The sequence below is a fragment of the Eleginops maclovinus genome, chromosome 9 (assembly GCF_036324505.1).
Source record: "Eleginops maclovinus isolate JMC-PN-2008 ecotype Puerto Natales chromosome 9, JC_Emac_rtc_rv5, whole genome shotgun sequence".
Lineage (NCBI taxonomy): Eukaryota > Metazoa > Chordata > Actinopteri > Perciformes > Eleginopidae > Eleginops > Eleginops maclovinus.
The window spans coordinates 23,335,129-23,351,201 of NC_086357.1; the positions used below are offsets into that span (position 1 = coordinate 23,335,129).

At 40.2% G+C, this 16,073-nt stretch overlaps 1 protein-coding gene across 1 annotated transcript; it reads left to right on the forward strand.

Annotated features, from left to right (window-relative positions):
* Positions 1-1,998: 1,998 nt before the first annotated feature.
* rorca (RAR-related orphan receptor C a) lies at positions 1,999-15,831 on the forward strand. The gene is given in 11 exon segments (XM_063891067.1): positions 1,999-2,448; positions 6,936-7,021; positions 7,140-7,281; positions 7,420-7,800; positions 7,803-7,859; positions 7,950-8,071; positions 8,658-8,790; positions 10,369-10,476; positions 10,577-10,687; positions 12,560-12,672; positions 12,763-15,831. Coding segments are annotated over 11 exon segments (1,422 nt in total). The 5' UTR covers positions 1,999-2,441; the 3' UTR covers positions 12,925-15,831.
* The last annotated feature ends 242 nt before the right edge of the window (positions 15,832-16,073 follow it).

Below are 16,073 nucleotides of genomic sequence, written 5' to 3' on the forward strand. Positions count from 1 at the left end.
CATACATACATATATACATACATACACACAGTATAAACATACATGCAAACTAATATATTTACATGTTTATTATTCACTGAATATGGTGTTATGTTAAGCAACATTGCATTAAGCATTTCATTTTCCAGTTTTAAAAACGTTTCCCCCTCGCTGCCTTCAAAGTTATAAATTCACCCTGTATTGCAACATTTCAGGAAATGGAAAACAAAACAATGCAGCATCCTGTGGTCACAAATAATTACTCAGCTAAGATTAGTGTATGTTAATCCAGTGATATAATGCAGAGTCCCACAATGTGGCATCCAGTTAAAGGAAAACTGAGGACACAACAGATGCTCTATGGCTAATTAATTCCTATACAAAGTACCGCAGAAAATGTACCATCTATTGTGGCTTTGGAGAATCACCATTTGTTTAAATTGTAGAGTAATGGGCTATAACTTTGATCCATTGTTGTGGGTTTCTTTGTAACACAGCAGCAAGCCTTTCTAATAAAATAAACATGTTCATGCTTCATATTTTCAGTTGAATAGGACATGAATATGTGTGATTTAGGGCAAGCTAGTGTTAAAATACACATTTTACAGTGTTATGGAGCAAAACAGTGGTCTAAGGCCATTATATCCTATTGCGTTTTTATTGTGAGGACCATTTTATACAATCATAGTCTAAAATTTAGCTTTTTAATTTGTCCCATTCATGTGTCCTACCTTCTTTTGTTCATTGACATTAAATTCAGTTTGCAACAAAGATCAGTTACCTAAAATCTTTGTTGATTTTATCTTTAATCAATTTAATTAAGAGACTTTATTTTACACTTTTGTATAAAATATATGCCATCCTATAAATCGCATTTTTGCGATGTTTGGCACAGTGTTGTAACTTTTATTCTATTTCCTGTTTTCGTTTCACCTTGAAGTACGGTTGCATCGTTGTCGTACAGCTTGTAATATTGAATTTATTTTGTCTCGGTGAACCGATTTGAAACCCATGCTCTGTATTTGTTTTGTCTGACCCATTGTGCAGGTAACCAATTAGATTTGCTGGTTAAGTTATATGTTTCTTGTTTGTTTTAAAATTCAACTCGTGGCGATGCTAGCATTCTCGAGCTAGAATGACTAGCAGGTGACGTCACGTCATTGTTGCATTCCACATGCAGTACCGCTGGTCGCCACACGAGTGGAGTGTTTACCCTTTTATGAGCGCTGTTCAACGTAACTAACATTGAAAATGGATGAAGTAGTGTTGCGATTGTACGCTTTTGTAACTGTATATTTTTGATATAGCATTAGTTTTCATTAATACACTGTATGATCACCATGATAAAATGTGTATGCATTTAGATATAAATTAGAACTATACATATTTTTTCTTTATTAACACATTACATATTAATGTAATGCTGTTAAATATAGTAGTTTCTACTAGGAAATTGTAATATTATTGTAACAGAATATTAGTAATGTAGTACGCCATAAGCAGGAAATATGACGTCTGCTGCAGGTGGACCCGATTCGAAACCCATGCTCTGTATTTGTTTTTTCTGACCCATTGTGCAGGCAATAAACTACTTCATTCTGAGAGTGTCCCAGACCATCGAATACCAGCCAAACACAACGCAGGTTACTATGCACTAATCAGAAACTTTTCAAATGTCTAGACCTAGCTTCTTTTTTTTTACTATTTAAACTCAAACTGATTTGATTTGCCTACATTGTCTAAAATTGTATATGTTGAAGACCAACAAATGTTCTGACCCAATGTTCTGTCAACTTTTAAACACAAAGTGAAGACCTTGGATTTAACTCTATATTTAATTGCCCAACATCACACTTTAAATTGTGAAAAAAATTGTGCTTCAGTCAAAAAATCACGGGACCCTGTATTTCCAATTTGATGGAAACATTTCATATGCAGTGTTCGGGATTTGGCAGGGGTTATTAAACAGTTCCCACGCTAGTTGGCTATCGGTCTGAACTGACACACTGCCACACTTTCCCACGCACGCTGGAACCTCCTTCGAAGGCGCGCGGAGGGTGGCGCGCCCGTCAGATCACGGGGCACGAGGCGGGCGGACCCGCGGGTGAGGATCATGTGTAGTCCACGCGCCGAAACTGAGTTAGCCTTCAGCGAGCTGCAGAGCAAGAAGGAGCTGAGAGAAGTGGAGCTGCTGCTTTATCACCGTTTTATCACAGTAATATCGCTTAGAACGCACGGAAGTGACTGACAGAGATTAACTAGTAAACACACACCGTTGCTTTTATTTGTTTTAAGGTCGGTGCATGCAAAGAAAGGCTGGAAAATCCATATGAGGATTTGCTGTTGTGACAGTTTTCAGCTGCTCCGTTTTGGAGCAAATAAGTGCGCGTCGCTGTGTTCTGGGCTTCATTTCCACCTGGAGTTGTATGACTTGAAGAGTTTGCGTAGACTTCACCGCCACCATGAGAGGTAAGTTTGTGGAAATGTGTTATAATGTACTTTTTTATCAGCTGGACACCTCTGGCGTTTTAAAATAACTTTTTAGTGGCATTTAGCCGGATAAAAGCGGTGCTTTGAGTCTGAGTCCAAAGTGCGTAGGCTGCGTGCACTAGATTACATCACACAGGAAATAATCAAATAAATGTCTAGGTTGTTAATAAAAGTGTCAACAAGAGAATCTTCAAAGTTGTTGACACGATGATTAAAATTGATATGCAAACGTTTTGTTTAAAAGCGTTTTTATTCGTTTTTGCGTAGCCTATATATCGAGCACCAGTCTAAACGCATGTGTTTATTTCATTTGTACAACTACTACGAGTGTGCGCATTCTTTATTTTTGAGATAGGAATATGTTGTGGTTGTGTTTTAGCCCACTTTATTTCACTGGTGGTGACTCCAGTTATGTAAGAGAGAGAAGGCAGGGGGAGGGAGTGAGTGAGCGGAGTGATTCACAGGCTGTCAACCCGAGTGAAAATCTGTTGGCAGGGGTTGTTTACGGTTATCAAGTAGTCCCCCTTTTCTAAGAGGTTTCTCCCTTTTCTACTTCCTTAAACTTTATACAACTTGTGTAGGCTGTGATCAATCTATTTGTATAACAATTGTACTGTTGACACATTTACATTTTCAATGAACATGATGTCTTAATGTGCATCGCTAATGGTGTGTAGTTTTACTGTTAAAGTTAGTTCATCATGCAGCGTGTTGTTTTCAGCGTCAGCAGTATGGCGGCCAATGTTAGGAGGAGGAGGAGGAGGAGGGAGGACAGAGAGAGGGAGAGCGAGAATATAAAGGAGGTGTTCCATTGACCTATTTCTGTCATTGAGGATTGCGTGTGTGTGTGAGCCTGAGGGAAGAGTGCCATGCTGCTCGTCATTACTAATGTTGACCACTTCAATCAGATATCAGATTGTTCCTCTTTGAAATACTGTACGTAGGTATGAGCTGCACTGCAATACCCTGATTTCAGTGCACCTTGTAAGTAGATACAGCATTGTATTTAGTATTCCCTACAAACCACTGAGTTTCTATGTGCAGCAATCCGTGACAAAGACTGTATTCATGAAATCTCAAAAGAAATACAGTTATTTTGTACTTGTTGTAAGAAGCAAGGTTACAAACAGGTGGGTTTTTTTTGCAGTTGTGATGTCAAAGCCATGCACCGCTGCGACAAGCAGGATATGAGCACAGCACGCCATGAAGCACAGCAGGGTTCAGTTAAGCTCAGTTTCCTCTGCAAGCTAAGGTTACTTACATCTACCAGAGTCTGTGTCACTCCATTCAAGCACGGCACGTCACTCTGATTTTGCAGAAATGCCACATAACCAACAATATCATTCTCTGCCTCCAAAAAAAAGAAAACAGTGTTCACGTTTTATAACTGACAACACTTGCCTACATGTTTATCTCAGAGTTTCTCTTTATAAACACAAACAGGTTGGGTTGGTATGTTGCAACACAAAAATAAACTTCAATAAAGCACTTATAGATTGTATACCTCAGTGGACTAATGCTATGCAGAGCTGGCACGCCTTCATAACACTGAGTTGGTGCTCAGTTAGCCCAGGATCATAGTTACTGTAGGAGTGAAAGGGGGAATTCTGCTATTCAAATCTGCTGTTGTGCTGAGCTCAGCCTCAAAGCAGTCACTATCTGCTGCAGCCTTGGGGAAGTTCACAGCAAGCTTCAGTATGTGTCAAGGTGCCCTTTCCCTCTGACAACTGCATGCTAAGATTCTTTACCTCTTATCTAAAGCTTTAACGCTTCACCCTGCCTGCATGTATCTCCAAACAAAATCTAAATGAATCTTTGGTCGCTGGCTTTCTTCATAGTTTCAGGACTAGTGATGGTATTTTGCAGCGCTATAATGTTACATAAAAATAATATTTTCTTTACATTATCTTGTTGATATCTATTTTCCAAATGTGCATCAGGGATATTGTGACATCTAGACAGACGTTAGGAGATTTGAATTCAAGGTGACAATGATTGCTGCAGTACAGTCCAACATTTGTTCCTGTGGTTTGGAGCAACATGCAAAATGACATGCTGTGAAGGGAATTCCTCAGTTTGGTTTACTGTAGAGGCCCACTTTGGTTTGGTGCTGAATAAACAGCACAACCAAGTGAAAGCACTGTCATCTCTGATCCATGGTGAGGAATCACTGAAGCATAGAGTGTGAAACCTGGTTTCTGGGCAGGCATAGTGTTTATGTATACTGTGAGAAAAGTGGAATTGATTTATAGAAAGTCAACCAATTAAACATTATTTATTTTTTAAAAGGATGAAAAGCCATAGCATAAATCAAAAGGCTGGCAGCGAAAAGGAAAACTATGAAACGGCTGCACCTTCTTAGTATGTGTGCAGGTGCAAATGCAATTCATATTCTCTTCCTCAAGACTCAAGAAATCAGAAAATAATTCTTCTTATTAAATCATTTGATGGTATCCGAGGCAAATGAAAGGAAATAATTGGTCACTTATAATCACATTTCATTAATTAATCTTCAGTGTTCTCTAGTGCTTAAAAACACATTAGCTAAGGCTTCATTTAAGACTGATGCATGATGCCGTCCTGTGGTGTGTCCTCATACCTCTTGTTCCTTTACTATTGCATCTGCTGAGTAATTTCATGAACCTGCAGTGCGTTTTGTAATTTACAAATTCATTTAAATGTTCATTCATTTATATATGTCAAAAGGTTCAACTAAGTTTATATTGTTTAAAATAAATATGTTTAAACGTGTAGCCTTTGATGAATCCTAGTTTAATTTGAACACCATAAATAAGCTTTTCTTTTCTGTTTGTGTAAGGACATTGTTGAAGCCTGCAACATAACATCCCAATTAAATAAATGGTCACAAAGTGTTTTAGCAGTCAAACTCTTATATCTGCTCTCTACACACTGCTGTTTACACTCAATTTACACTTTTGCTCTGCGCACAGGCCGGAACGGCAGGGGGAATCACTGGGCAGCCAACTGCAGAAGAGTAAAAATAGATTCATGGTCCAGCTCAAACACAGCTGAAATTTCACACAAATACTTCACATGCTGAAACAAGTTGAGAGCTACTATTAGCTGCGTCTGTTGGGACTGCTGCAGCCTACTGTAGATGTTTTGGAAAAATATTTCCAGATGTTGCAAAAGATTGCAAAGGGGGGGGGGGGGGCATTTTATTATTAATCCATCTTACTAAGCCAATTGATTCCCTCCCACCCTCCCTTAAAGTTTTGGTTCCACTAAAAAAAAACTGATTGTGAGGCTGCCCCCACTAGCGCCTCCCGCTCTTCTTGAATGAGAAACTGTGTCAGTGGAGCCTGCTCCCGGGACCTGACGGTGCAGCTCAACCGACTGGCAGGCGAGGCAGCCAGTCCCAAGCTAAACCGCTCACTCAGCGGCCAATGGCAGCGCAGGAGGGAGAGGGAGGGTCGTCACACTGTTGCCAAGACAACCCCCTTTGAATGAGTGTGTTCGTGGAATGCAGCCAGACGGCGGGTTGCATAACAGGCTGAAGGGTGGAGGTTCTGGAGGGGGAGTGATAGAGAGAGGGATCGAAAGGGATTTCTTTTCCATTGCCCTTCATTTATTTATATCCCTCAGGTACGTTGCGCTGACCAGTAGCAAAACAGTCAATGGGTCATCTGCACCGCACAGTCTTGATAAAGGGAAGATGATTTTAGGGTAATGTCACCCTTCTTTGCGTTGCCTCTGGTGTGACGCAAATCTCTCTCCATATAGAGTGACTCATGTGATTGGTTGAGTAGTTTATCAAAGAGCCTTTAGAAAACTGCAATTTTCTGGAGAGTATGATGGCCAATTAAAGCCGTTTCTGCAATTACAGATTACCTAACACCCTCTTGTGACTCAACAAAAGTGGTTAAGGGATTGTTCGGCACCCCCTGCGAGCCAAATCAAATTGTGCACACTTTTGAGTTATGATTGTAGGGTTCTGCACAGCAGTATGTCTTTGTAAACCTGTATACGTTTTGTACACCCTGGAGGAGCGACAGTGAAAGACAGAGAGCTGTGAAACTTTATAACCCGGGCCTCAGCTAATGCAATTGACCTGCTATTCTGGGCTTGAGGAGGTCCAGCTACTTAGATAAACAACATAATGAAAAGAACAGACTGTTACTCAATAAGAAGGCTCAGGCTTCCACTATGATGTCAAGGTGTAGAGTATATACGCAGCACACTCTTTCTGTCATGGGATCCACTGTAAGGTTCACTGTGCTTCATTACAGTGAATGACATCTAGACAAGAGAGTAATGTGAATTTCTAGCAAGAAAATTCAAGTGAGTTAACCTCCCACCTGCAAGAAATGCAGTAATTTCTAAATACAACTATGTAATAATTTCGAGGTAACTGATACAACTTAAAACTGTTCTTTGCTTTGAGCTCATTAAACGTTTTTTACAGTTTCACTGATTTGTATTCTTTCCTTTTCCCTTTTCTCCAGCTCAAATAGAGGTAATACCGTGTAAAATATGTGGGGACAAATCATCTGGGATTCACTATGGTGTCATTACCTGTGAAGGCTGCAAGGTGAGATATACATCAGTTGATAATTACAGTGGTCAGAAGTAGCTTTGGGATGTTATCACTATTTTAACTGTCGAAACATTGTTTACAATGGATTTACATTTTGTGTGTTTGTCTGCAGGGTTTTTTCCGCCGCAGCCAGCAGAACAATGCTATGTACTCCTGCTCGCGACAGAGGAACTGTTTAATTGACAGGACCAACCGTAACCGTTGTCAGCACTGCAGGCTGCAGAAGTGTCTCGCTCTTGGCATGAGCCGTGATGGTGAGTCCAGCAGCTCAATCTATAATAATTAACTCAGTTTCCACCTCCCATTATTTGAATGCATCATGCAATCCTTGTTTAACCTAGACCGTTCTTTCCTGTATGTTTAGTATTTGTCTTTGTATCCTTCTGCTGCAGCGGTTAAGTTTGGCCGAATGTCCAAAAAGCAGCGTGACAGCCTGTATGCAGAGGTCCAGAAGCACCAGCAGTCCCAGGAGTGTGCGGCGCTCGGAGTCCGCGAGGAGAATACCGACACGGCCGACCACAGCCGCACCTACAGAAGAGTCTCCAGCACCACGCTCAGCGATCTGGACGACATTACTATGCTGCAAGAAGGCCTGCTTTTCGACCTGCCGCTGACCCCGGAGGACGCGGGGAGAGAGTACTGTAACCTGGACATGCTGGGCGGCAGTGCAGGCAGCAGCTCCTCCGCTCAGAGTTCACCAGAACAGACCAGCTTGGACTTTGCAGAAGGCAACCACAGCATCAAGCATGAGTACCAGCTGTTGCACGACTCGGACTCTTCTCACATGCTATCCTCAACCCGCTGCCTGAGGGCTGCTCCATGCTCGAGATAGGTCAGTATAAATGAATGTGTAATGTATAATGGCTACTTTTTGTGTCTCAAAACAACATTAATCTCATTGCAAAATGTTCCCTCTGTTCAGAGCGTATCACTCAGAGTGTCCTGAAGTCCCATATTGAGACGAGCCATTACAGCACAGAGGAGCTGAAGAGGATGGCGTGGACCCTGTACAGCCCGGAGGAGACGCGCTCATTCCAGACCAAGGTGTGTATGACACATGATTTTATTTTAAGTATACATAAGAATATACTTTATTGAGAATCTCAACCAACATGAATGATAGTTGTTGAACTTTTCAGTACAGGCTAGGGCTGCAAAACAATTGCAACACGTTTTTTTTAATAAAGCCACACTAGTACAGGCGATATATTAAGTAACACATTATTATTTAATGTCAGTATAGTTTGCGTCATCATGCTGTGTTGTGGTCTCTTTCAAAGTTCCCTGAGGAATGATTTTGTTTTTTAACCTCAACAGAAATCAAATGTCAAATTTCTAGAAAAAAGTTTCCCAAAACAAACTAAAGTATCTCCATTGTTTATACTTACAATGGTCTTTGTAAATACAAATATTTTTATTGCAAATCTCTTACTGGGTTTTTTGTGTCCCTAGACAAGGTTTTAGGACAAGCAGGAAACTTTATCAAAGCTCACTAGGTCAGGACGTCTTTAGTGAAATCGCTCATGCAGAGTCTAGATAGGCACAAATTCAACAGAGAATGAGATACAACTTGTATGATGTCCTCGTGAATTGCAATTCTAATAAAACATCCTTTGTCTTTCTCTGCCAGTCAGCTGAGGTGATGTGGCAACAATGTGCCGTTCACATCACTAATGCAATCCAGTACGTGGTGGAGTTTGCCAAGCGCATCTCTGGCTTCCTGGACCTGTGTCAGAACGATCAGATCATCCTCCTCAAAGCAGGTCAGTGCAGGACACCAGCATTCACACTGGAGCTTTACAAGAACTGTATGTGGTGCCTTCAAGACAGCTATCCTGCTGTGTGTTAGTGTTAGCGTTTGGGGGTTTTAAGGTTTCTGTGCAGGTGTTTCCTTGTCGTCTGCGAGGGTTTAAAGGGGCCCTATTATGCTTTTGGGGGACTTTTCCTTTCGTGTAGTGTGTTATGTAGGTTTGTGTGCATGTAAATGGTCTACAAAGGCGTAATAATCAAAATTCACTCCAGAGGGAGTTTCTCTCCCACACATCGAAATGCTTCTATTGGACACAAAGTGGTTGACCAATCACAACAGCGCTAACCAATCAGAGCGGACTGGGCTCTGGTTTCAGACAGAGGGTGAAAAGGCTGCTGCAGCACAGGCAGTATGAGAAAAATAAAGAGCTTTTTGAACATTAAAGCATGGAGACATGTCACAGTAGAGGAAGAAAATACAAATATGATCCTGAAAATAAGCAAAGCATGTCCTCTTTAAGGACAGAGTATTTATTTATTGATTAAACTTTCCTAACTTTTAGCAGCGACGCAGAGAGCTGTTTCATATGACAGTACATTATCCTCGGCTGAGTTCAGAAAGTTAAAAAATCACATGCAAGCAGAGTGACTTTAGAAAGGGTCTGTGAAGAATGGCTGGCCTTGTTTGAGTCACGCTGCGAGCTGCCTCAGATCAAATCAAGAAAGGGCTTTGTGTGATATTTTTCTTCAGGTGTTGGAAACATTAAAACGAGTTTGTATTTCTCGGTGACGACCCTGATAAAGCCATTAAATGAGGAAGAAGCACTCGCACCCAAGTTTTCTCGGAAAGGTGTTTACAAGACTAATTAAATGCATCAGTGATGTTATCAATATTTCAAAGGTGTGAGCTGTCTCCACGCCCAAATGTAGTCTGCCAAACCACATTGCAGGGTGAAGACGGTTTACAAGATTGTTATGTTAGCCATCCAGAACTTGTAAATATATTCACACAGGAGCACACTCCTCATAGTATCATCACTGCACATATCTCTTAACAACACTCAATCAACAGTGATCATGAATGTTCTGAAGTGAGGAATGTACCTGTGACTGTTAATCACACCCTTTGTTGTAGAGGTGAAAACAACGTTTCCGTTGACTTATTCCTGGAAACGTTTGTTTATGAAGTACACAGTCTTCTTCTTAGAACTTGCAACCATGCTTGTAATTGATGGTGTTGGTATTAATGTCCCTTATTTTCTGCTGGATATTGAAAGAAATCCTCAAAAAAAGAAATGGTTGTCTTGATTTAAATGTTGCTTATTTTTCTCTACATGCCTACATTACCCCATTTGAGTGGGGATATATTTCTACGTTTTTTAAATTGCCTCAGGGTATTATTTATATTGAAAAAAATAAGATAACAGCCACTCACTTCTTGTCATTGTTGCGGCTGAACACAACCTAATCAGATCATTTAAGTGTGAGTGTCGAGGCTCATATTCCTTATATGCCTTGATTGGCAATCAGTCAGATATGTATATGCCACTAAGCCTTTTTTCTAAATGTGTTTTTCTTTTGTGTATCCACAGGCTGCATGGATGTTCTTCTAATCCGCATGTGTCGGGCCTATAACCCCATCAACAACACAATGCTGTTTGATGGAAAGTTTGCCACTGCACATCTCTTCAAAGCTCTCGGTGAGTGAACACTCAACTTTTTCATGTGTTTCAAAATCCTCCCAGTCAGTAGTTTCTGTTCTGATGATGACTTTCTTTCTCTCCCACTCTCTCCCTCCAGGCTGTGACGACCTTGTGAATGGAGTTTTCGACTTAGCTAAAAGCCTGAGTCGTATTCAGATGTCAGAGGAAGAGATGGCTCTCTTCAGCGCTGCTGTGCTGCTCTCTCCAGGTACGATTAGTTTTATTTAATTCACTATATTTATGATCACTGTAGTATTTACACTCATACTATTACACTGTCACTGTATGTCATACATTTGGTATATTACTAGCTCTGTTATGTAGACAGTCAACAGTGTCTACCAGCACTGCACATGTTTGACGCACAACAGCTTAATCAGTGTTTGACGCCAATGGATGACAGCAGTAGGGCTTATTGCAAGTAATTAGATTATGCAAGTTGTGTGTTTAAGAGCTACAGACTATTAGTCTCTCACATTAGTTTAACAGAGGGTGACCTCTCTGAAGACTACATAGCTTCACTCCTGCATGTTCAAATTGATTAATTTACTGTACTACTGTATCTTTTAACCACATATTATCTACGTGGGATTCATGTAATTTATTAAAAATGAAATACCTTTTGGACAAGTTTTACTCCAGATCAAACCAATCTTTGCAAGTAGCTTACTCAGGATACTGCTATAAAGACAGTTTCAACCTCTTCTCTTAAAGCTGCAGTCGGCAGGATTGTTTTGATCATATTCACTGAAACCGACACCTTGCTCCGACGGAACCACATAAATCAGCCGGTTTTAGAAAAAAAAAAACGCGTCTCTAACTTCACCTAGAGCCTGTTTGTTTGTTTTGCAAAAATCCACGGCGCCCGGTTCTTCTGGTCCAGTCAGCACAGGGCTACAGTTCGTGCACACACAACAGATCCCCCCTCCCCCCTCGCGCACGTTACAATATCACATGCACACGCCTCAAGTTACTTAAGAACCTACCTAGCTGCTTATAATATATTCTTTTAATCACATCGTACGTTTCCCAACTTTAATATCAGCACAAAAACAGTCACATGGTTTGTCATCTGAGAAGTATGAACAGTTATGTACGCCAAGCTAAGCATGCGCTAAACTAAATGACATTAGCAATTGCTATCTATGATTAGCCAGCCTACCTCCGTGTAATCCATGTTGTTGATCGATGCTGAAGAGACGGGCGCGTTCACAGAAGTCTGGTGCACACGCACTGACGAGCACGAACTCAATGGGAGGGAGCTTGGTGGCAGTAGGGGAGGGGCGTGAGAGTAGTAAACATTCAAAATGTTGCCCAAGTCCCCTCGATTAGCCAGACTTGCTGACTGCAGCTTTAATACTGCATGTTCTTTTTAGATCGCAAAGTCCATCCATATATTTCCATATGGCTGCAAATGAAAAGTATCTTCAAAAATCATCCTCACATCACAAATTATTTTCAGCCTGTGATCATACTAATAAAGTGGTAGACATTTGTTTGCTTGTTTTGCTGTCAAAGGTTTCAATGTAATTTAGATTTTAAAAGAAAATCTTAACACACCTACTGCAATACAGCAATGCTGCACCCATGGAGACACTCTCATGGGATAGGATATTGAATAAGTGCTAGTGAGAAACTCCCTAACTTATTGTACCCTCAATTGAGCATGCAAAAGCTGCAACGTGTGTATCATTGACTTTACTGATGGTCATATGCTCAAGCATAACATACATTTTTTACATTCCTCCTTTGAAGCCAGTTCATTACACTAGAGTATGAAAATCCCCTCACAGAGAGTTGAAACAAATGAATGTCTTAAGAGTCCCTGCCATAGTTATTATAACATATCACTGAAACTAATTCCTTTTCTTTGTGTTGTGAAGCCGCCTTGAGCAAAATCCATCTAAAAGTTCAAATGTGATTTAAGAAATGATCCAGTTATGTAAATCATAAACAGTCAAAAGCTAATGTGCCCGTCACCACATAGTGCTCAATAAACTTGACAAGGTGCCACTACAAATTGGCAATGACTACATGACATCAGTAATGAAACAATCATGTCACTCTTTATTTCCATCAGACCGCCCCTGGCTGACAGATGTTCAGAAGATACAGAAGTTGCAGGAGAAAGTGTACGTGGCTCTGCAGCGCTGCCTACAGAAAGAGGGAGCGTCAGAACAGAAACTAGCTAAGGTACAAATCCTGTTGCATTACTGACAGAATTCTTGTTTGTATTTAACGGCGTGTTTTTAACTTTCTGCATCTCTGTTTTTCCCTTTTTAGATGGTGTCTAAGCTTCCCGTTCTGAAGTCCATTTGCAACCTTCACATCGACAAACTGGAGTTTTTCCGTCTGGTCCACCCCGAGACAGCGTACACCTTCCCTCCTCTGTACAGGGAGGTATTTGGCAGCGAAATCACCTTCCCAGACTCCACAGAGGGCTAGAACTATTTAGCTAAAAAAGCGGGATTTTAATTGAGACACTGAAGTGTAGAGAGGGGGAGATAAAAATGTGGCAACCAGCTGAGGCAAAAACCCCACTGCTCTCACCTAAGAGCTCCCAAACTGTGTGGAGTAGCTCGCACTGCCCTGCGTCCGGTCCATTCAGCTTCAACCTAACACTACAGGAACTGCGGCTGGGCACTCAGTGAACGTTACCTCTTTTTTTTAAGGAACTTATTGAAGAGTAGCGTATTTTATTTGTATACTCAAAAATATTTTTCTATGAGAAGACCTTAAACCTCTCATCAAGCTGAATTTGACTTTCACCATTCTCACAGTTCCTGTAAGCTATCGTTGAATGTATCCCCTCACCACCCTAAGCTGGATATAGAATGTAAATACTTTAAATCCTCTCCCTCTCTGTGGAGGTCTGCAGTAATCATGCCTGTTTCAGTTCTCAGTCTAGTAACAGTATATATTTTTCGGTAACGCCCATATTTTGCAGTTTTGTAACGTATGAACAAACTGTTTAAAGGGACCATGATCAAACTAACAAACAGTGTTTTTTTTTTAAGACTGTGTGAACCAAGGGCACCTATAAACTGTTGCACACAGCACAAAGCACTTATCTTTGTAGGTATTTTTACTAGAAACCCACAGACACTGATGTAAGTATGCTTTGTTTTTTTGCAATCGGTGACCTCAGCCTCAATACCTTTTCCCAGTGAAAATGCCACTCAGAAAGTGAGGGAATCACAGAGGTATTTGAAAGTAAGCTCCTTTTTATACACAAGTAATATATAAAACCTCATTTCATTTTAAGAGCAGTCCAAGTGAGAAGCAGAAGAATATTCTGGTGCTCAGGTCTCTATACTGTCTGCCCAAACTCTGGGGTTATGGGATGGAAAGATTGTAATCTAATTGGTAATTAGCATTTACAGTAAGAGACCTATTCAGAAACCAAAACAAACTCTTGGCCCAAGAGGCTGCCATCTGTGAAACTCATGTGAAACCAGTCAGAAATGCTACATACACACTCCCACTAGATAACCTGTATGAACAAGGAGCTGGCCAGCTGACCACTGTGGGGTTAGTGCTCTCACGGAGGAGCATCTTGAACTGTTCGCACCTCGGACCCCTTTTTTTTTTCTGGCACCATCTTAACCAGCAGATTCAAAGACTTTCGGAGCAAAGAATGAAAAACAACTGAATGTTTGATGTTGAAATGTGACGTCTACCTATATGGTCGGATGACGGGATATAATGGAGCGTGGACATGTGGGTGATGGTGTTATTTAATCTTTTTAGACATTAGTTAATGTCTGCAACAACTCTCACTGATTCGGGTTTTAACCGAGGTGTTCTTATACGACAATTAGATCCTCTGTTCCCTTTTCCCCTAAATCCCTTACTACCTCACCCTCTTCAAACACTACATGGCATAGCAAAGGGTTGACAGAGCCATCAGCTACCCCCCTGAGTTAGTATTTCTGCATCAAAAGAGAGAACATTTGAAAGCCATTGATGGCTAAACTATCCTAAAAATATAATGTTGTGTGCTCTGAAAACTGGACAGAAGACACAATGCAAACTGAACTGCTGGATCTGGTTAAACTCTGGACATCGACTCTGTCGTTGGTTTTTCTGTCATTTGAGAGTAGGACATGCCTTAAGGTACAGGAAGCCCTACTTAGATAGGGATCTATCTGCAGGAAAGTATCTGGGGACCTGAGGGTGTGTCCAGTTGAAACCTTCCTACAAAGATAAGCTTTATTCTACCAGTGTCCTAAAGAAGCTGCTATATAAGATCATTTGTAATCGAAGCTGTAAGCATTTTAAGACAATCACATGTTGTTGGATGTCTAGCTCTATTTAATTTCAACCTGTTTGCTTTGCACTGCTGGAACAGTGCTGTGCGCCATACTTTGTGAAGGGGTTTTACCCTTTTTTTGGGTACGTTCGACAGTGGCATGGTGGGATTGTGCAATAATGTCTTTCCCATTGTTCTCAGTATGTTGGGCCTTTGTTGCCGTGTTTTACAGACAGTTTTTATTTTTTGAAACACTCCAGCACAGTAAACCATGCAGCACGACAGATAATGTTATTTAGAATAAAGTGTACCAAATACTACGATGAGGCTTACAGATTGTAACAAAGTGCAATACTTTCTGTGTGAAGCATGCGAGACTTTGCTGATTTGAAAGGATTCAGTATATTTTATAGTTTTTGCAGGACTAAAAGCTGTCCAGGGGGCAGCACTGAGATCAGCGCTTACTTTTCCATTTCGAGTTACTCAGGGAGATAGCTGGGCTCTCTGTCCTACAGCGTCTCGTTAGCAGGACACCTTGCACCAACGTAGAAGACCTTAAAACCTTGATCACTGTGTACAGTTCATGTTCTTATGAATGTTTGATCTCAGAAGTATCAAAGATTTTACCCTCTGTTCAATATCAATATTGCAAGACTTTTTTTTGAGTGAAATAGGATATTTAAAAAATATATATATTAAAAAAAAAGTTATTAAAGATGGACTATAGTCTCTGAATCTTGTGTTGGTCTTGTTGTGATCTTTTGTTCATAATTTGTAACCCTGTGTCCGGTTTTCCTCAGTTTAGTGTCCTTTTTGTCTTGGAGAGATGTAATTCTATTTTTTTAAAAGAGCGTTTTTAAAGATGTCTCCCTAAAAGGTTTCTCATTTGTCATGATCCTTCTGTTTATGATATGTTCACTCTATTTTAAGATTATTATTATTATTAAATCAATATAGATTTTAATAAGACATAATTTATATGTTATGGATATAAAGCCCAAGAGCTTTTAACACAGTAAAGTGTTATTGCACAATGGTGATATGATATGTGGATTTAAGAATGTAATAAAAGTCATTTTGCAATAAAATGGAAAATCTTCTTTGTTTGTTTTTCTTTATATTTTATTAAACTAACCCAAAATCATCTGGCCAACCGAACAAATGTATATCCTATACCCACATGAAATAATGAATTTATAACAGATTTATTAAACATAGATATATATTTTCTTTAGTGGTTTAATTATTAGAAATGTGTAAATTAGTTTTCAATTATGTTTTCCATTCTCTGTCACAATCACACAAAAAGACTGTTTACTCCATACCATCAGATCACATAAAC